Source organism: Odontesthes bonariensis, chromosome 24 (assembly GCF_027942865.1).
Source record: "Odontesthes bonariensis isolate fOdoBon6 chromosome 24, fOdoBon6.hap1, whole genome shotgun sequence".
NCBI lineage: Eukaryota > Metazoa > Chordata > Actinopteri > Atheriniformes > Atherinopsidae > Odontesthes > Odontesthes bonariensis.
Window position 1 is genome coordinate 11,424,543 of NC_134529.1, and position 23,151 is coordinate 11,447,693.

The following is a 23,151-nucleotide window of genomic DNA, read 5'->3' on the forward strand; positions in this document are numbered from 1 at the left end:
CCATGTGATTCTACGTCCACATATCAGCCAGCTAACCCAAAATGCACACACATAAGCACACAAGTCCACACACACATACACAGAAAGAAGGGCTCAGAGATGCAAGATGACTTCTGCTTCCTCAACACCTTCAACATTTCATCAGGAGATGAGCTGTAGTGATAGGTGCTGGGCAGATACTCTGTAGTGTATTGCACAGAATTTAAAATGAGGAAAGAGAACTTTCCCACTTTCTGTTCTCTGAGAAGTGTGTGTTTTCTGGGTAGCACTTGCATGCTTACATTGCGTCAACTGTTTTGCATTTGGTGCCATTTAGCTTCAAGTAAGCACGCCTGTCTTCCAGTAAGACTGAGTAGAAGCAGTCAAAATATGAAGAGACAGAGAGGAGGGGAGGAGTGAAGGCAATCTGCTATGTTTTTCTCTCCACTTTTGATGACACAATTTTGGGGGGTGGCGAAATAAAATCAAATCTGCAAAACTAAAGAGCAGACGTGTTGAAGCTTTGGAGCATTATGGCGTTATATTCTCTCCCATTAATCTCTGAATATTCCATAGCTGTGAAAGCCTATTTATAGACCAGGGATGATTAAGTGGTGAAGCACTGTGCCACAAAGGGAACCAAGCTCATTTTCTCTTTTCCGTTGTTTCTCTTAGTTACTTATTCCCTACCTACCTCTCCTCCTTTTCTCTCCCTCTGTGCCTTCGTTTTCACACTCATCCTTTCCCTCTTTCTCTTTATCCTGCTTACTTCATTCACAACCACATACATTATACACTCAAGCTTACTTTAGCCGTCATTAAAATTGTCCTTAAATTTATTTCTATTTTTCCCCATTAAGCGTTCAACAGAGGGATATATAGAAGTGCTAATTGTTGTCAAGCTTTGAGTGACAGCCAATAGATGAAGCCCTGTCCAGTAAGTTTTCATCGCCACGTCAAACTGGATCAAGACTGAAAGGTGTCCATTAGTTGGATACAGAGAAGAAATTATGCTCAGGGGAAGCCTGCTTGCAAGATGTCCTTGAGTGGATGTAGGGCTATGCACAGGATAAATGGTTAAGCTCATTTTAACGTGCACAAGCATGATTAATAGAGGAGAGGAGAGACCTCATCCAATTCAAGACTAGCTTAATTTCATCCCCTCCACAACAGTAAGGGCAAAAATGTTCTTCTGTTCCACATCCAGATCTTTTTTTCCCCTGATTTTACAGGGAATTAGTTGGTACATTTTTCTGGAGGGGGGATGTTTCACAGGGGTTACTGTAAATACTGAGTACCTCCGTAACAAGTATTTGTATACTAAAACCACTTCAAGGATTTGTACAAGAGAAAAAACAGAATGGAAATATGTTGAATATTTATTTCTTTTTTTAATCCCTGGAAAAAAGAGGCGCAATGCAAACCATGGCAAATGGTACGTCCTAAATTAACCATACAGCTGCAGCCATTTAACTCTTATGTAAGGGATACCAAAGAATGCATCGGAAAAAGCAACTGAATTAAAGCCCATCAAAAATGTCTGTTTAGTCAATACCTTCAAGAATTCTGAACTGAAAATAGCTGCACAGAACATGTCCCTGTCCTTAATTCTTTGTAACAGTTGAAGCTTTCATTTGAAGACAAATTTGTTGTGCTATTTAGCATTTCCATTTTTTAGTCCAATTCTTTTTGGTACAGCTGAGGTCTTGGCAACTCATGAAACACCTCAGCTGTAGAAGGCACAGGCCATGTACCTTGAGTTATTTTTAATAAATCTTTAACAAGGCAATTTTGATCATTCTCAAATGCATGCGTCAAACATCATTTAATCTAAAGATACATATGTTTCTTGTTTATGATGTTATAAATGTGATTCATGCTGAATTATATGCAAAATTAAAAGCTCTGCCATCATTCAGCTCTTTGGGTTGTGGAAAAGCAACTTTAAATCCCTCTTACCAAAGCAATGTAAGCCTGGAAAGCTATTAGAGCTTGACACTTGAGAGATGAATGAGACAAAGGTGTTATACCTGTACCTTTATGGAAGGTGGGAACACTACCAGGCTATTTTCACTCTGACAGGCCATATTAGTCGTGCCAGCTTTTGCCTGTCGCTAACTCCTGTGTGATAGCTGTCGGGGACATTTTGTTTCTAGTCACAGTAGCTGATCCCTTGATTGGAAACACTGAAAACTGAGAGGGTGTTATCCCTGTTTGGAGTTTCTGATCCAAGGGTGTCTGAGGGTCTTCTAATCTCCATGTGAAACAGCTGATCCTGGGATATTTGTAGAAACAGAGTGGATTTAATCACGAAGATGGAAGCAAGAGCTATATGCCTGCCATAGCACTTTCCTGAAAAGGACATTTTAGATGTATAGGTGCTATTAAGTTAAGACAAAACAGAGACATTCTCATCAAATGTTCCCCACAGAGTCTTTGGGACCCGACAGTCTTTCTAGTGGTTGATATACCTGAAGAGATCCTCTGTGTTGTCCTCCATCATATCCGGTCTGTTGACAAAAGTACAATTGTTATATGATGTGATATGGGATTATATTGAGGGCCTTCACATCAACAAGTGGCCTCCAGGTCTCTTTTGCTGAATGTTTTTAAAATGGAAAGAATTAGGCCATAGTATGTTAACAAGCATCATGCCCAGCCCTGCACTTACTCCTGTTCATAGACACAAAAGATGAACATGTGTTTGCAGAAATAAAAGTTTATTGGAGGCTTTCCTGCAACAGAATGCAAAGCCTAGCGAGTTCCTCTCTTGCTCTCCAGTTTCTCTCTCTGCAGGCAAACCCTTGGCACCCACTAGTCAAACTGGGAAACTCACTTTTTGCAAACGTGCCAAGATTCCTATTTGAAGGCCAAACTATGTAGGCAGACAGATGCATCTGTCCACATTCTGTCTATTCTTTCAAATGTTCCCCTACTATCTCTTTCTTTCTCTTTCTCACACACACACAAGTGCACTTCCCAACACACACACACAGGACTTTTTCCTCATCGTTCACTCTGAGAAATGCCCTGTAAGGACATCCTTATCCTGCAAACCAGACTCTGCTGGATGCTCCGTAATAAAAACTCCAGCCGTCCGCCATCCAATCAGCCTGGCTCTCTGCTGTGCATGATTGTGGGTGTGTGTGTGTCTGAGAATATGTATGATGTTTTTATCTTAAGATCTTCAACCACAAAACACAGAGAGCATTTTTCTTCCTGACATAAACAACTCAAATAAAATGAATGTAAAAAAGGAAAAATGTTTATTTATTCAAACTTGTTTTCAGATAAATTAGGGGTTATGACTAAAGAATCTAAGCACCATATCATCAACCTATGGATATTTCTGTTGGTGTAAAGATATCTACGTTGAGAACTACAAATACTATGAAAAATGAGAACATCATGAGGACTGACAATGATGAATCATACTGCTGGAGAGGTTTCTATGGTTATTCGACTTTTAGAGTGGAGATCTGGGTCAGCTTATCAATACATTAAAACTGTTATAAACTTAAACTGACTATGGCTATAACCTTTTCAATCAAGAAATCTCTTTGATTCTACTAAATATAATGTTTTTTTGTAATTAAAAAAAAAAAGCTGGCATTTCCAGCTTTGTACAGATATGCCACTAATGGCACCAAAGATCAATATTACACATTACCTGTTGTTTTTTGTGTTATATGGCTGTTCCACGAGAGGTAAGGTGTAGACAGGGGCTCACTTTCACTATGAAAACAATCAAACATAATGCTTTGTTTTTCCAAATTAAGCAATAAGTTAGTAAAAGGAAATAAAGCTATACGTTATACGGTATTAGATATTTAGAGCGAAAATAAAATAAATATAGAAAGTGCACGCTGGCCATATAAAAAGAATGAAGACCATCAGAGAGATATTTTTTCCATTAAACACCTCAGAAGACCATGACAGTTAACCACCACACACAACAGCAAATCCCTGAAGCTGCTGGCCTAAATGAAAAATTCTTGTTATTTATGTCACTGGGGATACCTGTGCCATTTGTCATGTAAAAATATCAGAGGCAAAAAAGGGCCCCACAATCACCCAATTATTAAGGCCATCACCGGTATTGGCTGTAGTTGCATATACACACTATACAACTATACAACTAAACAACACTACTGTGACAATGCTTCACTTTACAAGCATAACCTCTGTCCATTTCTCAAAAACAAAAAATAGGCTAAAAAGATTTTATGATTATTTACAATATGAACATCAGTGTGTTGAAGAATAAATTAAATGAGTGATCAAGAAAATAAACTCACTTCTGTACAATCAGATTTATCTCAGCAAATACAGTAGTCATCCCCTGCTGGCTAGTAAATAGAAGGTTTATAAATGGTGTGTGTAGGATGTAGTCACAACTAGTGGCAAAGAAATGGATCCAGAATTCATTTCAGTAACATCGCTCCATTCAAAGTGAATGAGAAGCAAGACTATTGATGTATACATGTAAATACCTTGCAAGGGTTTAATATAGGTTTACCATAAGAGGGCAAAAAAAAACACCTTTACTACCTCCATATGGATTAAGAAGATAAATAGCAACCGGGTGCTGTGAATCAGACACACCTAATTAACTGATTGTCAGCAAGAGTCAACACCTCTATGAATGCAGAAGTTTTGGAGTATTCAGGTGTGTGTTAACACAATGCCATGGAGGAAAGACATCAGTTGTGATATTTTCGAAACAATAGTTATTACCCATCAATCTGGGAAGGGTTATAAGGCCATTTCTGGGCCTTATAACTATTTGGAGTCCACTATTCCACAGTAAGAAAGATTGTTCAGAAGTTGAACCCTTCAAGACAGTTGCCAAACTTCCCAGGACTGGACGTCCCAGCAGGTTCACCCCAAGATCAGACTCAGTGCAATACTCAGAGAAACTGCAAAAACTCATGAGCTATGTCTCAGACACTTGCTACATTCTCAAGCTTGAAGCATGTTAAATGTTATGACAATAGAAATACAAAAAGGACAGGTTACCAGGAGAAAGCCTCCTATTGCCAAAAATTAAAGATTAAAAAAACTCGGATGGCAGAACACCACAGGTTTGCAAAACTGCACCTGAGCAAACCTGAAGATTTCCGGGAACAATCTCCTTTTAACGGACGAAATGAATTGGAGATGGTCATAATGCACAGCACCTTATTTGGTTAAAATTGTTACAGTTGTTCTATCAAAATCCCTACCTCAACCTGCTGTGGTGGGACCCTAAGAAAACTGTGCATAAACAATGGCCAGAAAACTTCAATGAACTGAGACAATGTTGTAAATAGTTGGACAAAATCCCTCAACAACGATGTGACAGACTGATGAGGACATACTGAAAATGAATGCATCATATGAGGTTGTATTTACCTAATTTTAAGACCTGATAAGGACTAGGTGATGTATCTTTTTATCAAATCCTGCTAGATAAAACCTTAGAATTGCGAGAGGGTCTTTTTTCATCTGACTAAAAAGAACTCCCTCTTATGAAACAGTTTTTCTTATTTTCACGTGATTCAACACTAATAGAAACATAGGTGTGAGCTTTACAGTGTGTTGGATTACATTATAAAATAACACAATATATTCTATTACATAGTGTGATTATGTGCTTATGTACATTATGAATTTTAAGACGCCTTTGTATTGGCTTAACGTTTACAGAGTGATGACTTTCCTCCATCTCCTATATTTAGTCTGTGGGTCAGGCACACAAGCAGTCAGACACTGAGTTCATCAGATATGCTTTACAAGCTGTACTTGGACTGCAAGAGTGATTCCTTAAATTATAATCAGGTTATTGGCATTTTAATCACATAGTGTATAATAACTATAAAAATCTGCTTACCAATAACCTGATTGGACATGCTTACTTCCACCTCGGTGCATTCCAAATATTTACCGAGATGAAGCTTCTGCTGACTACACTTTAGTGCCTGTTGTGATATTGGGGAGTAAAATTATTACAGTAGTGGTACATCAATAATTTTATAGGAAACTCTGACATGAAAAGTGCATCTAATATTAGCTTGGGCTCAAGTAGTTATATCATGCCTTATGTTGTGCATTAGGAGAAGTGATATTTTCTCCAAGCACCAGCTTTCTAGATCCAGTATTTATGCAACTTAGAATAACACAGTAGCACAAATCGTCCTAGAAACATTGTGTCATATTTCATCATGATCCCCAAAATGTGGGTGCTTTTGTCAGTAGGTTGTTTAGGTTCACACTTTTGCATAGTTAGCTTCGATATATTCTCTTTTCCTGGCTTATTTTATTATGTTGTTTGGTTCCATGCCTTTTAACGTGTTAAAAGTATACAGTCAGTACAGACCTTAATAGTAATTATCATTGACATTCATAACCTGAAGGATTATCAACTCGCACTAATTTGGCATTTATGGAAAATCAGGCGAAAGGTAAGTCAAAGAAGCAAAATCTCCTTCGTAGTACTACATGGTACATGAATACAAACTTTATATTATGTTCAATCTTCATATGATTAGTTTTACACATTTCATAGATATGCAGTTGTGTTTATTTATTACTGTATGCCCACAACTGGTAAATATCAGTAGACAATTTATTTAGTTGTTGTTCAAACTATTACTGTGGTTGATCGAAGTTACAGATTGTAGTCACAATGCAAAGCCAGAATGCAGGACCAGAAGTTAGTCTGCTTGACTGCAACTGCTAGAAGGGGGGATTTGCAGGCATTCGTCAGCACTAACTGGAAGTGACAGTGTGCAGAGAGGTCCTAATTACTGTCTCACTTGACTAATTGTCGTTTCTGAAGAATGTATTCCCACTGAGGTCCCAGGGATTTCATTGAGAGCATTGCTCAAGAAATATAGGCCAGTGCCAACTTCACCATGCTGTGTTCAAAGGCGTTGCCACAAGTGGGAAAATGTAAATATATTGAACTCCAAACTGCTGAAGTGAAGCGCAAGTGCTGAGTTGCACTAGCGGGGAAAAATCCTGTGATACTGAAGCCTAGCGTTTAACCACCTTGCATGTGTGGAGAAAGTGTGTGTGTGTTTCTGGAAGGTCTCGCCACCATTTTAAGACATCCTTGGCCACAGTCATCCTGACATAATAGGCTCATGTAGTGACACCACCTCTGGCTTTCTGAAGCCAATCATGTTAAAATAACTTGGTGCATTGAAACTAATGCAATAGAGATGAACCTTTAGTGTTAGGCAACGACACTGAATGAATGTCTTCTTTTTTAGTGTCTTACAATTCAAAGTGCATCAGCTTCTCGTTTCCATGGTTCCCTTCTCTCTGCCAATGCCATCTTTCCACCAGTCTGTGTGTGTGTGAGAGAGAGAGTGAGGGAGGGAAGTCAGAAAGAGAGAGAGAATGACAGAGGGCTTTCTGCAGTGGTTATCTCTCCTTTGCATAAAGTCCCCTTTGCATTACCCACTTCATGAATGGTGTTTCAATAAACACACCAGCCAGTTCATATAGAAGCCTCCGTGGGTTACAAGTGAGTGCGTGTGTAGAAACTCATCTAATTTGTGGTCTCATTCAAGAATGACACGGTCTGATCATGGATGAAAATAAAAGTACATCTCTCAAATGGCACAGGGGTATTTTTCTATTAGTCACAACAAGCTAAAAGAGTAGGATTCGTTTGAGCATTATAATGAGGCAATTAGCCTCATTCCCTTCACCCCTTCTCTTCTAACTGGGTTACACAGTCATCTCACCCTGATTGGCTTAGTGGGAGAGGATAAGTTTGTGACTTCTTATTGGTAATCAAGATTTTAACGCTCAAAAGATGTACAAAGCATATTGTTGAATTACGTGTAAATTATACTTTTGTTGGACATGCAATTTTATCAAGAGCTCAAAATCATTTGTCATAGCATTACTTTTATTTTGCTGATTCAATTTTGGGTGCATTGAGTGTGTGGGCACCTTATTTCACTTGTAGTGCCTTAAAAATTGTCCTGAGGGCGCTTTAACTTGAAGAGGAAACCAGCTTGTGTGCCTGTCAGTTGATGTCTTCTCCCCGAGCTCAATAAGCATTCCTTTCATGCTGTGTGAGGCTCTGCTGACTTATAAGGAAACCCTGAATTTCTCCATAATTATGCTAATGGTCCAGATGGTAGCATGATGAGTGCCATTCTCTTTGATATTCTCACACTTCAGAGTGCTGGTGTGCAGACCCACGCAACCCAACACAGGTTCAAAGTCAATGTTCACACCACCTACTTGATTCCATGTAATTACTTTGCTTTTCCTGTAGCTGGTACAAGCACCCTCTTCACTGTTAAATACATTTGCTGTTGTTAGAGGGATTTGATGGATCTTGTGCAGTACAAAAGAGCTGCACTTCAGTGAATCAGGAGTGATGGCGTCACTACTTATTCCCACATTTGCTCTTGATAATGAATTCTGCAGTGAAATAAACATGTAGAAGTGTGTAAAGCATCAGAGTAATGCGCACCAGTAACATCTTAGCGGGCATCTTACATTGGATAAACATGCAAAAACTTTAATCTTAAAGATACATTTTGAATACTCTGTATGAATAGTGGTGACTTGACTTTGAAGTATTTCTTCACCACACACACACTTCTACACACACAAACCAGTCATTCACACTTAAACCTCACAATGACTGTGTTCATCCACGCTTGGATTCTGGTGGCACCGATCAAAGAGCTCCTTTCACATCTCTGTAGGGATTAAATGGCCTTCCATCCTTTCAGGGTGGGGGTGCACCGCTGTAGCTTTACTTCCAGCTGATGCACTGGCCTATGAAGAGCAGCACATGGGGGCGGATGCTGATAAGGTGCATCCTTATGGCCAACACATGCAAGAGAGAGAGATGAATATCTTCTTGGATGGCGTTCCACAGAATACAGCCTGTTTTGCACCCACTAATCAGACAGAAATATGATCGGCTCACGAGATAGTGCAGTACTTTCCCCATGAAAATCAACTAGCGGTTAAGCTATGTCACACACACCTTCACATCGGAGGATGGCTCACACTCACAAACTTCGGTCTGTGGCTAGAAAGCTTTTAAGTCTAAGTGGAGTTATTTGCATAGGTTAAATATTCAACCCTTTCAGCAGCTTCTGTCAATATTATGGATATTACTTTCATCCCACTCCTCCCACATTGTTGCAATGAGAGACCATTCATTGAAAGCCTGTAAAAGAGCTTTTGAAAGGAAAGTTGTGAATGACAAAACATACTGTAGTCCCACATACTGTAGTGAGTTGTCTGAGTTTTTTCATTGATGGATTTTGGCATGAATTTTTACAATGTCTGAATTTACCATGTGTGTTCATTGTGCTAAACAGAGAAAAAAAAAAGACAAAAAAAAGACAAAAAAAAAAATAGCATACAACTAGTGTGCTGTAGTTTCAGCCGTTTAACTGTTTAACTGATGGCATGCATATCTTTAGTTCATATATACAGACTTGCTTGGGTTTTCTCAATGACTCATTTCAAACGCCTCACGTGAAGTTGCTGTTGCTTTTTACACTTTGCATATTCATCTCACTGACACATCTTCAGAAACATGCGAGCTCGGCGCCAAGTTGTGGGAGGACAACGCGAAATCTACGGCTTGCAAATGTGGTTTGAAATGAAGTTCTCCACTCCATCCTCTTTATTATTTTTCTGTCTCTCCGTCCCTCTCTCCTACTGCTCTTTGGTGTTTTTCCGTCTTTTTTTATCGATATACTATCTCTCTTCTTCTCTCTCTCACTCACGCTTTCTCTCTCTGTGGTGCGCGTTCACAATACTAACCTTGGCTCCACGTCAGAGCCTGTGCAGCAGTGCAGTATAATGGGAGCGCAAGCAACTCATAGAGCCTCATAGTAGGCTGCATATCGCTGCTGTATCCTCTGCTTGGCGCTCTCCAGCCCCTTTCTGGTAGCTTACCCACAATCCATGCTCTGGCTCCCCCCTCTCCTCTGGATCTGTACCCTTCGACATGGATGTCCCAGCGTCCCTCGACCCCACGGACTGTTGTTTCTTGGCGCAGTAAAGAGGGAGAAAGAGAAAGGGAAGAAATCATGCCGGGACTTCTAATGGATTTAGGCAAAGCGCAAGTGACCATGCCGTGATCTTGCGCATCCAGGGCCGTCGTCACCCTGCCTTGCCCAACAGCCGTAGAAGAATTACGGGGAAATCGAACCCGCGCAATCGGGGGGATTAACCACCGTGCATTTTTTTAAAAACAACATGAAGATTACCTCCCATCATCTGATGATAACCAGTCTTGTTTTCAGGTCTAACCTTAGGCTGATCCCGCTTCTGCTGCTGTTTCTTGGTTACACTCGCGGGATGCCACACGTTTTAAGATTTGGTAAGAAGCTGTTTGACAACGTATCTATGAAAAAGTCTAATCACTTTCTGTTTTCGGTTTGCCACCTTGAAGCGATATTCAGGAAGCAAGATCAGATGTATACAGTTTTGTCCAGCTCTTTTCTGGTTTCATATCAAGTGTGTAGAATAAGTTGATCTCCTCTTTAATTTTTTTGTTTGTTAGCTCAACGATTTTAACTGCAGACTGTCTTCATAATAGGGCATCATAGCGTTTCGTTGTGCTTTTATCTCAAATATAATGACATCGAGAATAAATTACGTTTTCAATGAAACTTGATGTTATTCTCATAGCAGTTCTGACTGACTGTAGCTCGTGAAATGAATGAACGGGTATGCAACAGTTCGTGCTATGGACAGCGAGCGAAGCTCAAGTAACATCACTTCAAGACTTGTATTTCCCACCAGTAGCTATCCTAACGGAGTCCTGGCCTTTGAAATTGCCAACTCCACAGCATGACCTCTGCAGTAAATGTTTACATGTAAACATTACCCCTGGAGCGCAGATCGATTGCTGATCTCTGAAAAGATAGAATCAATATGCCTGGTGGTACTTTTCATCTTGGATTCCATTGAAGTGCAATACAAATGGGAATTCCCGCCGTTTCATATTCTCACTTTTATCACCATTGAAAACAGGTACAGTTTCCAGTGCCGACTGGGATGCCCCAAGCGAGAGTCATCTCACATGGAACCTTTCTTGACTGTGCCTTGATAGCCTGAAAGTGAAGTTTCTTTAAGAACTGTTTAGAATATTGTCTGGTGAAAGATGGCAGCATATGATTAATGTTGATTATAGTTGCAACTAAAGTGCATAGTTGTTCATAACTTCAAAATCTTGCAATTACCGCCTGTTTCCACGCGAAGCTCATGACCTCTCATGGCTTTCTCTGCCGCTTAATTAAATCCGTCTCAGGATGGCTGCTTCTGCCACTCTCTGTTGCATTTACAGAAAAACATCTCGGAGTGACAGAGGAGCCCCCCCGACGGCGGATGTCATCAAGTGTTGACAACACATCCTTACAATCCCAATTCTCCCGCGGGTCCTTTTTAAGAGTCAGACCGCGTCCATGAGAGCCGCCGCTATAGCAACGGGATCGCTTGTCTTCCTGTTGCATTCACACCCCAATGAGCAATTTTTCCAGTCTCACACGTTGTCTGATAGTCGCCGGACGTGGTTTCAGTCATTTTTTTTTTGTTGTTGACGGTAAAGTCACTACATTAAAGCGGAGATCTCAAGCCGGCAAATAATGATTACATATCCTGAAGACAACGTGGAGCAACGTTGGTTGTTTTACGTATTTACACTTAAAGGTGGCCATGGACACCTATAGATTTATACGCACAATAGTATTCATTTTAAAAAGGCCAAAACGATGTAATTTGGCCTTTTTTGTCAGTGCCTAGTTATATCAATGTCGCCTCTGCTTAGCCTGCACAATGGATCCTTGGGACATCTGGCATTAGTAATAAGATAGACATGACCATGGGAGATAAGACATGATTCATGTCACAGATCTTTATGCTCCGAGGTAAAGCTCACATGATTTTGATTTTCTTCCCTCACTAGTTGCAGCAGAGGCGGCTGATAGCAACTGAAACTGTGTCTGTCTCTGTCCGTGGTTCTGATCAAGCCAAATCTGCCGCCGAGCCGCTTGTTCAGGACCACGGACAGTGACACGCAGGCTCGGCAGCACCACTGTTGCTGAACAAAGAGGTATCTTTTTTTTTTTTAAAGTAACCCAATGAAATATGTTATATGAAGGCTTTTGTCCTTGTATTGTTTGGCATAATTGTCTCCCTCAGTAAAGTGGTATCCACTTCACATTGCTGTGTTGAAAGATGGCGTGTGGGTCACTAAAGAAGCACTTTGTGGGTTTAAGCATGCCAAGTCAGGCTGTCTGTGACTGCTGTTCCATGATCTAAGTTTCCAAAAGTAAAGCACAATTTAAAGTAGATGAGTGTTCGTGAGAGCATGCTTTGATTGAAAAAAATAATAAATGTACATGTCAGAGTGTAAATGCATGTGCTGAAATGGACAGAGGGGAGAAATACAAAAATGCATTGGGAGACGCTAGAGCCCATTGGTCCTTTTCCAGAGCATTTCCTGCTCTGCAGGATATCCTTACTCAGCACATAATCCCAGCTGCTCCTGCAGGAGGCTGGCTAAATGAGGAGGTCAGCTCCCTTGGGTCTGTCTGTTCCTTCCTTGCCCCACGCTCCCTTCTGCCCAGATAGGCGGCACACATTGTACAGCCGCTGTTCTCATGTCAGGCTGAGACCTTTACACAGTCACACATACTCTGTAACACCCCAGCATAGCCAGTCTTTTGAATTTACAGCATCAAGCTCACCACGAAGAGCGACAAGTGTCAGAAAAAAAAAAGAAAAAACGATTAAAAAGAAAAAACAGGTGTTCGGGCCACCAGCTGTAGGCAAATATGTTAAGCAAATTCCTACATGAATTAATTATCATATTCAATGTTCCTCTTTTTATGAATCTTTCATGTGTGTCATTGCTTACTTAAATGCTGAAATGTAACAAAATGCATCTTGGGAGTAGGTTCTACTCATAACCAGCTCACATCTGCCTCTTTAGAGCACCACAACACTTTGTGGTGCTGCTAAACGTCTCAGGGATCCAAAATAAAATGCTGTGTTCCACTTCCACCTTCACAGTGACTGTAAACATAATTTGAAATGTAGCCAATTAGCGGCACAAACAACTGAACTGATGTTCAAGCTTGACTGTGGTTCACATTCTTTTTTCACAATCTTTTTGAAATAATTACAGTGGTATATGCTGCATATTTCTCAGTTGTCATTTGCTGCATGTCAGATTTCAAAGAAAAGGAGAAACAGGCTTGTGTTGAAGAATTGGGTGCCTGCTAATTGGTTGATGAAAATTAAAGATCATATTGATCTCTTCATTGGAAATTACATTAACATGTATGTCCATGATCTTATTCATCTACCACCATAACAAAAAAAAAACATCTGCACAAAATTGCATCTGCTATAAGATGACTGAGTTGTACTCACAGGTGCCTATCTTACACACAAAATGAAGAAATTCATTCAAAGGAATATCGATAATGGAACTTTTCACTTTTTTTATATTCTGGTCCATAGTTGGTCTGTGGCTGGGAGGTTGAGTGATAACATTATCACTGCCATCTGCAAACAGCATTGGCAGATGCAGTGCGTCCCTGGGCTGTCAGCTGCTGCCGAAAGCATTGTTGACTCAGAGTTGCTCACTCTGTTTGTTTATTTCTTGGTCCTGTTTTTATTTTTCCCAGTATAGACATATGTGTGTAAAAATGTCAGCAAAAACACAACTTTATTTTTAATTCATGTAAATATATCAATAACTCCTTCCATGACACCAGGCATATTTATTAATATAGGTCCTTTATTGCATGTCTAATTTTAAATAGGCTTTATTCCTTAAATTTCATACCGTGGTAAAATTATAAGGATGGCGAGAAAAAGCAAGGGCGTTAGGAACACATTCAAGAGGAGTTAGTAGTTAATTGACTTTATTTGCTTTCGCTCTCTTCCTCCGCCTGAATTATCTTGAGTTCAGTTTAGGATTGCAGGAATTATGGGTAACACCCTGTGCCAACATGTTCACAGCAAACACATTTAAATACATACAAAGCTGCTTAAAATATTCATGTGTCACTTGGCCTTGCTGTAGCTTATAGAAATGTGAAAGTATCTCTGCTGGCAAATGATTTTCATGGTTTAAAAATACCCACTGTGGGTTTCAAGAACAAAGAGGAGATCTGCCTTACATTAGCATGCAGCACCACGGATAGGCTTGAAGCAGGGAACTATCTAGATGGATTTCTAAAACATGTTTACAGTCCTGACTCTTTGAAGGTCTTGCTGTCATGCTTCAGTTACAAAAAGCTCAATGTTGATTAATTCAGGGTGCAGATTTCTTGCCATTTTGAAATGGCAAATATCTGTGAGGTATGAAATGAGTTTTTCTTGCTGTGCTCAAAATTAACTAAATGTTTTCAGATTTACCAGCAAAATTTGAAAAGATTATTTACATAGAAGGTGGTTTTAGCTGATTGACCTTGTTTGCACCATAAACTCTTCTAGCATGACTGCCATCTTTCAACGTTTCTTTTTTGCGATAGAATACATCTGAGACCTGTGCTCTTCCTTGGTATAGACATGACTTCTGTATTGGCTTTTATCATTCACAGCCTTTCACTCATTGTCATCATCACTCTTGAATTTTCTTGCAAAGGTTAGGGGTTATATGTGCAACTGTTCTGTAAAACTGGCCCTCGAGAGAAGCCCCGCAGCATGTCTTGCTGCTTGGTTGTCTGGTTCTGTGCTGACTGAAGGTCAAAGTGCTCACACAGATTTTTTTTCTTTTCTTTTCTTGTTTTTTCTTTTCTTTTCATTTTGTGTGCATATTTTAATAAAGGAGCTGTCCTTCGTTCTGTCGCTCCAAGTGAGATGGCAGCAAATTTGATGTCACAGAGAGGTGTGAGAAAGCAACACTGTTTCTTAGAGACGAAAAGAGAAAGGGAGTTCGTGTAAAGTGTGAGTGAGAAGAAAAACAGTGAGTGTTGAGGCCAGCAGATACAGAGTAAAGATAGATTAGTTTGCCTCAGAGCAGTCCACTCTCAGCCCACTCTCAGTTGTGGTCTTTTATTACTGTTTTTTGATTGCTTCTGTGTGGAGAGACAGAGAGTAGAGTATGCTGTGGAAATGCAGTGGGAGGCCAGGAGTCATGCACTGCATCTCTGAATAAATGTCAGCAGAATCGTATTAGCAAGCTGAAAATTTGCCTGCAACTACAGACACGCATGAAATAGCTTTTACAGGAGAGAAACACGTTGCTAACACAAACGTCCTTGTAGTTCCCTTGAAGAGCTAAACCCCAAATCTGTTTTTATTAACCTTTATTAGTGGTCTGTCTCAGCCTCCAGTAGACTGTAAAATGGTGAGAATCAATAAAAATCAATATGTTGGCATTACTAAGAGTAATAATAAAATAAAAAGAAAGAAACTCGGAACTGGCAGCAAAGCAAATTGGCAATGCCAAATCCCAGATGCCCACTTCTTTGTGTATCACAGGTTACCATCTGTGAGAATGCAAACATATAAACAAACAAACAAACAAAAGGAGAAAAAAGACAAATGTGTACTAGAAGCAGGCTTTGTAGGATTGTACCTATAATGCATTTCACTGTGAATTAATGACAAGTGTAAGCAGCCAGAAGCTGCAACGGCTTAAGTAGAACTTAGTTAATTTAGTCTCAATTGTTGTGGCTTTGTTTCAAAAGGTGTGAAAAGGCGTGCTTTGTCTTGATGGGAAAAAAAACCTGCATTCTTTGCGTCATTTGTGAATGTAACATGTAAGACCTTTAACTTCATATGAGCTCAACTGTGGTAATTAACTGTGAGGTGATTGCCTAATAGAGAGAAACAAAGCTGGTTTGTCAGTTGTTTGTAATGGAAGCTGGTGATAGCACTAATTGGTGCAGGAGTAAATGTTTACTATGTATTTGCTCTGAGATTAATATATAAAAGGTGGTCACAGACTGCCTTTTGCCCCTTGTGTGTCTTTCTAAATAGCTCAGTTTTAAATAAGCCTGTCATCCTTTTACATATATCTTGTATATACATGTTTTAGGGGTGTCCTAATGCTCCCTGTAGGTTGAAACAATCAGATGTGCTTTCTAAGCCCACAGTCAAAGTAAACATATTTGAAGGCACATGCACCTTAAATGAAATCATTGATATCCAAACTGCATGGAATTCTGAGGTCAATCGATTACGGAAAGCCCTCCAGCTGTGTTGGCCATGATGTGAGGCCCCGATCAGGTTAGATTGTGGTGCAAGAAATGAAAGAACAGGCTGAAGAAGTGGGGGCAGAATTCAGGCTCCCATTGACAGTACAGCCTGTCATATGTGTGAACATTTCTCTGTGTGAACCAAGGACACAGAGAGAAATAGGCTCTGTGGGGGGACGTATTGAGGCAGGCTGACTTAAAATCATGTTCTTTGAATCAGCATGACACTCTTTTGTCCTCAATGCACCAGGGCTATGCAGAATGTCTCCCCCTGCAATATAAAAAATCAGTCTTTTCTTTCTTATTCTTCAAGGACTTGTAAGTGTTTTTTATAGCTTTATTTTGAAAAGAATTTAGTGAATGGAAAAGTTAGATAAAAAATATGTAGGGGGGGAAAAGCAGGTGCATTTATATCTAATTTAGGCAATTAATTAACTGTTAAGAGAGGCTTGGGAAACAATTCGACAAAACCTTTATTCCATTTATTGTGGCTGCAGGCTTTGGTAGCGTTCCCTATTTGTTTGATATGACCCACCAATAAGCCCCTTAACCCCTCACACAAAGCATTATTGTGGACTGCAATAGACTTGAATTGATTTTCCCATCTAACACAATCTGTTGTAAGATTTTGAGGAGACATAATAAAGCCAATTGCCTCCATTTCCCTTACACAGCTTCTTGTCATCTATACCCACGGAAGGCCGTTGCTTTTTCAACATGACAAAAGACACAAAATTTGCTACCCGGCAGGGTGTGACGAAATGTGAAAAATGGTGAAATATAGTAGACATCACATCAGGGGAAAGATTAAAACAAGGCTCTCAATTTTCCATCAATTTAATCTCTATTGTCTTTTTATTCTCAATAGACATTTTCTTGTTTATTGAGAATAAAGTGAGCACACATATTTGAGGGACTTCATTGTTTTTCATTCCTATGCCTCCGGCTATTTTTCTTTCCAAAAGTCAGTGTGCAGGTCTCTTTCATTTTTTTTTTCTCTGTGCTTCTCTGTTATTGCTTGTGTGTTTGTCAAACAAGTAAGAAAAACTGACACACCTTTGCAGCAAAGTGTACCTGCTGCTCTGATCATCAGCTAGCTTCTGTACAACATGGGAGGCTGATGAAGCCAAACCAGAAGCTGACATTTTCCTGCCCTGCGGCAGAGTGAGAGAGGGTGCAGGTGTCCGTTCAGGTCTAATGGGCCATCCATTCAGTCCTTTAATTGAGTGTCTTTTATCTGCCACCAGTGACCTCTTTTATTCTCAATTTCTCCCTTTCCATTTAATTCGCTCCCCCATTTTTTTCATCCTACCGTTCCTCCTCTTCCTCCTTCCATTCTTCCCTCTCCAGTTCAAACTCTTCTTCTTTTAGTTGTTGGACACCCATACGCCCACTCCCATTTTCAACATAATGGTTCATCGCTAGTTGTTTCAGAAACCCCTATGATGGAGAGCGAGTAGACAGTCTGACGGCAAGGTGCACTTTCAGCATCAAACTGATATCCAGAAAAAAGAGTTTTTTGTCCATTTTACCCTTTTTTTTACCCATTTCTTTCCATCTGTCCTTCACTGTCCTTCGGCTCCATTTGGCTCTCAGCTTGTTCCCTCGTCCTTCCCTTACTTTGTTCTCCCCTTTTACGACTAAGCCTCACTTCTCCCTGTCCTCTGGTTTCATGTGTCCTTGTGCACAATGGCACAAATCCACATTTGGCAGACACATCGCAGACTTTTTTTTTAATGCCTTCAAAGTTTAATCCTAAAAATACTTTTGTAGTCTTATTTTCACTGGGCTTTACAATCTTGCTGAATGACACTGCACTGAAGCTTTCATATTAAACTACTTACATTTTTTACATGCAGGACCTTTTTGCACAACACCGCTTTGTTTCCAACCTTCCAAACCAATCCTGAATTGTCACCTTTATTGTGTCCATTCTAATGTTATAAATGGCTAAGTGAGTTTAAACTTTGTGGATTAAAATATATTCAATTTAGTTTTTAGTTAGTTGAATTTTGCATATTTAAGTCAGGGTTTTCCAGCTTGTATGCCATACCTGTATGAAAATAATGATTATCTTATGTGTAACAATATATGTATGGAGATTAAAGATTACTATAATCAGATTTTAAAAGCCCTGTAATTTTCTCCCATCTTCTTTGCCCTGTGAAAGCTCTACTTTGAGAATTAAAGAGCTGCCTCCTGAATTAATTCTTGACCTTTGGCTCTGAATAGAGATAACATCTGCCCCTCTACAAGAAAGAAAGTCTAATTTTACACCCTTTTTGTTCCAAATTACAATGGGAAGAGTGTAATACAGGGCCATTTTAATGTGCAGGAGAACTGAGAATTAAAATGAGAGCAACGTAGGGAGCAAAGAGGACGATAGAGCCTCGTTTAATTTGCTGTGACCTAATTGCAACATTATAATTTGAGCTTTTTTTCAGCTCCATGCCAAGATCTGTTACACATTATAAATGCTGAGGTTGTAACTTAAGTTTAGCCTATTATCCTGTGTTAAAAGAGCGATTTCATGCTTCAAATGTAAACATTACAAACAGTACAATAGCAAGATGAAAGTCTAAACACCATCAATTTTGGTAAACATGTTGAGAGACGGTCGGAAATCCCCATGCTTAACTTTGAGAGAGTTTTATTTAAGCTTCCCAGATTACTGTTAGTCAAGTTCTTATCCATATTTGTTTTGTTGAGCAATGGTGCTTGAGGGCTGGAGCATCCTGATGCTTGATACAGTCCGTCTTGCCTCATATTTCTCATCTGAAATGACGTTAATGTCAGTTTTATCACAATGGGGAAAGTGATTATAAACCAGTGATGCACATGCATAGTCACAGTGTTCTCCAGGCTGGATTCTCTCAGCCTGCAGTGGATAATTAGCATCGTTCACATGTGCTTGGGCTTGATTAAAGCTCAGTTTACAGTGAACTGTGCTGTGAGGTCGCCATCTGTCACCTGCAGAGGCCACCATGAGATGTATTCTTGCCTGAGAGAGTGAGAGAGCTTGTGTTATTGTATGTGTGTTTTGATAAAGGAGTGAAAACGATGGGACACAGACAGAGAAATGGCCGAGACGGTTGAGGCATGAAGCGATAGGAAGCATTCTATTAAATAAGCATTCCTGCTCTCTCCCTATAGGCTATATATTAGAACCAATTCATATATTTTCTGTGCTGGCAGGAAAAATATTCAGACTGCAGTTTTTAGATTTGTTTTATTTACTTGAACTATACCGCCTTGCACCTGCAGTTTTGGGAATACTCATGTTTATAGTGTATATGGAAGTCAGGTGGAAGCTGTGAAAGCTCTATGGCTCATAAAACCACACTGTATGGAAGCCAGTGCATTATTCTTAACAAATGCCATATGCATTGAGCCTTTTTTTATTTCCCTAAAATACAATGTCTTTATGCCACAGCAGCAATATAAAGTTCATCAAACTTTAATGACACATTTACAAATCATTTTGCCAACTGATTTGCCGTAATACAGTTTTTTTCCAGAGTCGACAAAATTTGTTGTTTGTATAAATCTTGTTTCCATAGCGATATCCTGAATATTTTATATTACAACATGAAATATTTGGGCTGCGTGGGTCCATTAAAAAATAACCTCTCATTTGTCAGACACCATGACACCAGGGTTTCTAAAGTGCCCAATAGAAAAACAACAGAAATACAACTGAAAAATATTTAATTGGAAAGAGTGAAAAATGTATCAAGACTCAACTGCTGAAGCACTGCTAAATGATGCCAGAGGAACACTGCTGCCATAACTATTTTTTTTTACCAACTACTGTCAGTAGGTCTGTATGTCTAGCTGTGCATCTTCACTTCAGGGATAATATCCATTTAAAAAGGTTCAATAAAGTCGTTTGAATTTTTACCATCTGTGTAATAGAGACATTTACTTTCCATTGTAAGAATTATTCTCATTAAATAACTATTTGAAGGGTGTCTGGAAAGTTTTGAAAAGACTTGCATCAACAAAATTCCTTTTGGGGCATCAATACTCAAGGTCTTCAGTGTTTGTCAGCATTCATTTGAAAAGCATGTGCTCACAATATAACACCTTTTCAAATGCCTTTTCCAAAACAAGTCCTTGAAAATGTCATTATCGCAAAAAAATATTTTCATGTTTTTTTTGTTTGTTTTTTATTTGATTATGAACAGTCATGCACAGTATTCTAAATCTCTGAAAAAAAGAGATATTATTCAATTTTGATATATTTTACTCATTTATGCAACACCGTGTGCAATCTTCATCCCAGTACCTTTGATATTTTATTGAAAACCAAAATGTTTTCAAAAACACATGGCAAACCTGAAACAACATAGCATTCATGTTCCACAGTTAAAAGCTTAGTATTATTCATCCATTCAATAAATTAACATAAAATAAACACTTGTTATGTTGAAGAGGGAACAGAAATGAGGTTAATGATTTTGGTCATGATAATTAGAACTGGCATGCATTATGTTAAAAGCACTGCAACATTCAATGTGGAAAATAAAACGAAAAAGTAATGGCACAATCATGGGTTCAAATTCCATCCATTTCATTCTGATACCATGTGGAAAAGGTAAAGAAGTCAGGGTGAATTAAGCATGTTACTGTCTAAAATGTGTTATTAGATGAGATGTTCTCAGAACTTGCATCCGGTGTTTGATAACAAACAGGAACACTTCTTTTTTTTGTACTTGCTGTAAAACTAACCTCTAAAATCATGTAAATCATGTATCATGTAGAAGTGTAACCAGTTCACTTCTACATAACAAAACTGTAAACATAACTGCACAAATGTAAAAGAAAAAAAAACATGTTTTTAAGTTACAAATTTATAACCCCAACCCAAATTTTTATTAACCATATGCCGATTTATAATAACAACTGGCTCCGACTTCATAAAATCAACACACATGGCAGTCGGTTAGATTTGATGGTGTTAACCATGTCAGGGTAAGTTACACACACTGTATTTATCTTTAGGTAGCAAGCAATGTTGGTGGGCATAACTGTCGTCTTCTCAACTAGATCTTTATGAAGCATCTGGCGGGTGTTTAATTGGTGTGCAGACTCTACTATGGTAGGGCACTGCTGGTATACACCAGCTTAGTGATGGTACTGACCCACTTATGTTCACTCTGACATCGATTGACACCCGAATCTGTCAGCTTTAAAATGTGGAATTGGACCATTGACCAGTCTCAAGTACGTTTGATTCCATCAAGGGGTCTTCATACCAATGCAATTTTTTCTGAACTGTTAAATCAACTCAAATCAAACAAATCAAATTGTATTTATTTGATTATAAATGGCATTTACCAAAAAATAAAAATAAAAAATCCTGACCTGACCTGACCTGCCCTGTCTTTTCATGACATGCCCCTAGTTTACACAGGACTCTATAATTAAAAACAAGCTGAAATAACGAGTCAATTAATCTTTTTCAAATATTTTCAATTATTTCCCAGACAGCAATAAAAATATTCTCACTTCTCATTTTTCATCATTTTCTGAGTCACAAACCACCGTATTAATCCATCCAGCAACAATATAACCAGCAGTTTAGCAGATAGTGAAATGACCATTTGCAGCTGCTCTAAATAGAATTATATGTTCTGCACTATTGAGTGCGGATTTTCAGGTCGGGAACTTTTTTGTGCGTGTGCCAATTTACACGAAAAGCTTCTCATTGTGTGTCTTTGTGTGTATGTGAGAGGGCACGGACTGACACTGAAGACTGTGATTTTCTCTCACTGTGTTTGTCCAAGCAGCTACTTCAGCGCAGCACTGTATTCTTCTTGATTATGTGCAAACACGTAGGTGTGTCTACTCTGCAGATGCAGGACAGATATATATGTTGTGCAGAAAACAGCAAAATAGTGCATGTTTGAAAATTGATTTAATAATTCCCAGAGGAACAATAATTCATGCGGTGTATTATCAACCAAAACAATTAAACAAAAAATTGAGAGAAAATAAACAGGCAGATAAATAATGAATTCCTTCCTAAAGGAGTTCGCTCTCCTGGCACGGAGACTCATTTTAAAAGGTTGTTGCAGTGGGAAATATCACCTTATCTCTAGAGCAGGCACATATTTCTTTAAAGTCTGTGTGTGTTTTCATCTGTATGCGTCCTAAGTGTGTGCACTCAGTGCTCATACATCTTGATTTCACAGTTGTTGGTATTTCTTTTCAGTTGCATTTGCTGTTCGAGAGCAGTGGAGAGCTTGGAAACCACCAGCAGACTGAAGTCATTTAGGAATTCAGTAATTCAAGGCCTGTGGAAGTGTACTCACAGTTTGGCACAATTAGTACCAAAAAGGGGTCCCTGCTTGACAAATTATCACACAAAATGTCAGCCGGTAGTTTAGCACATCCACAATGAGCCCTTGCAAATTAGCACATATTTTGAGGAGGGAGCTGGCACATTATTATGAATTGAGAGAGTCTGGCAAATTAGCACATCTGTTGCCAGTGCTTAGAATGAATATATGTTACATGATCACTGGTTTTCCACTTGGAGCTGGTTCAGAGACAACGACCGTGGCACACATTTCTAAGTGAGGATTGTGTATGTCCTCATTAAAAGAGATTGATGAGATTGATCTTGTGGCAGTGGACAAGCTAATTATTACTCTGAGTGCAGCTGAACTCAGGTATCATTGAATGCTGCAGGCGTGAGCTTTAAATTCTTGCATCAGTCACGTTTCCCTGGACTCAGTTGTTTCTTACCCGACAGGTTTGTTTAGTCTCAATCTTTGCAGTGCACTGTTTGTGTGTGTTCACACTTGCATGGTCAAGTGTGTGAGTCAGCCTGAGGCTTAGCGTCCAGCAGTGGTAGGTGACGGTCCACTCCAGTGTCAAGAGGCTTTAGGGTGACAGGATTGATTCTGTTCTAGAGGAAACGCCAACAACAAGCCAGCCAAGTTGTACTCTAATCATGTCATGTTTATTT

The 23,151-nt window shown here is 39.3% G+C and overlaps 1 protein-coding gene across 2 annotated transcripts in view; it reads left to right on the top strand.

The window, feature by feature from the left end:
* Window positions 1-9,814: 9,814 nt before the first annotated feature.
* LOC142374729 (glutamate receptor ionotropic, kainate 2-like) overlaps window positions 9,815-23,151 on the top strand; it is a 69,429-nt gene continuing 56,092 nt past the window's right edge. For both annotated transcript variants that reach the window (XM_075458503.1, XM_075458504.1), the window contains exon 1: window positions 9,815-10,336. In XM_075458503.1, coding sequence (XP_075314618.1) covers window positions 10,213-10,336 — 124 coding nt within the window. In that variant the 5' untranslated portion in view covers window positions 9,815-10,212. The remainder of the gene's footprint in view (window positions 10,337-23,151) is intronic.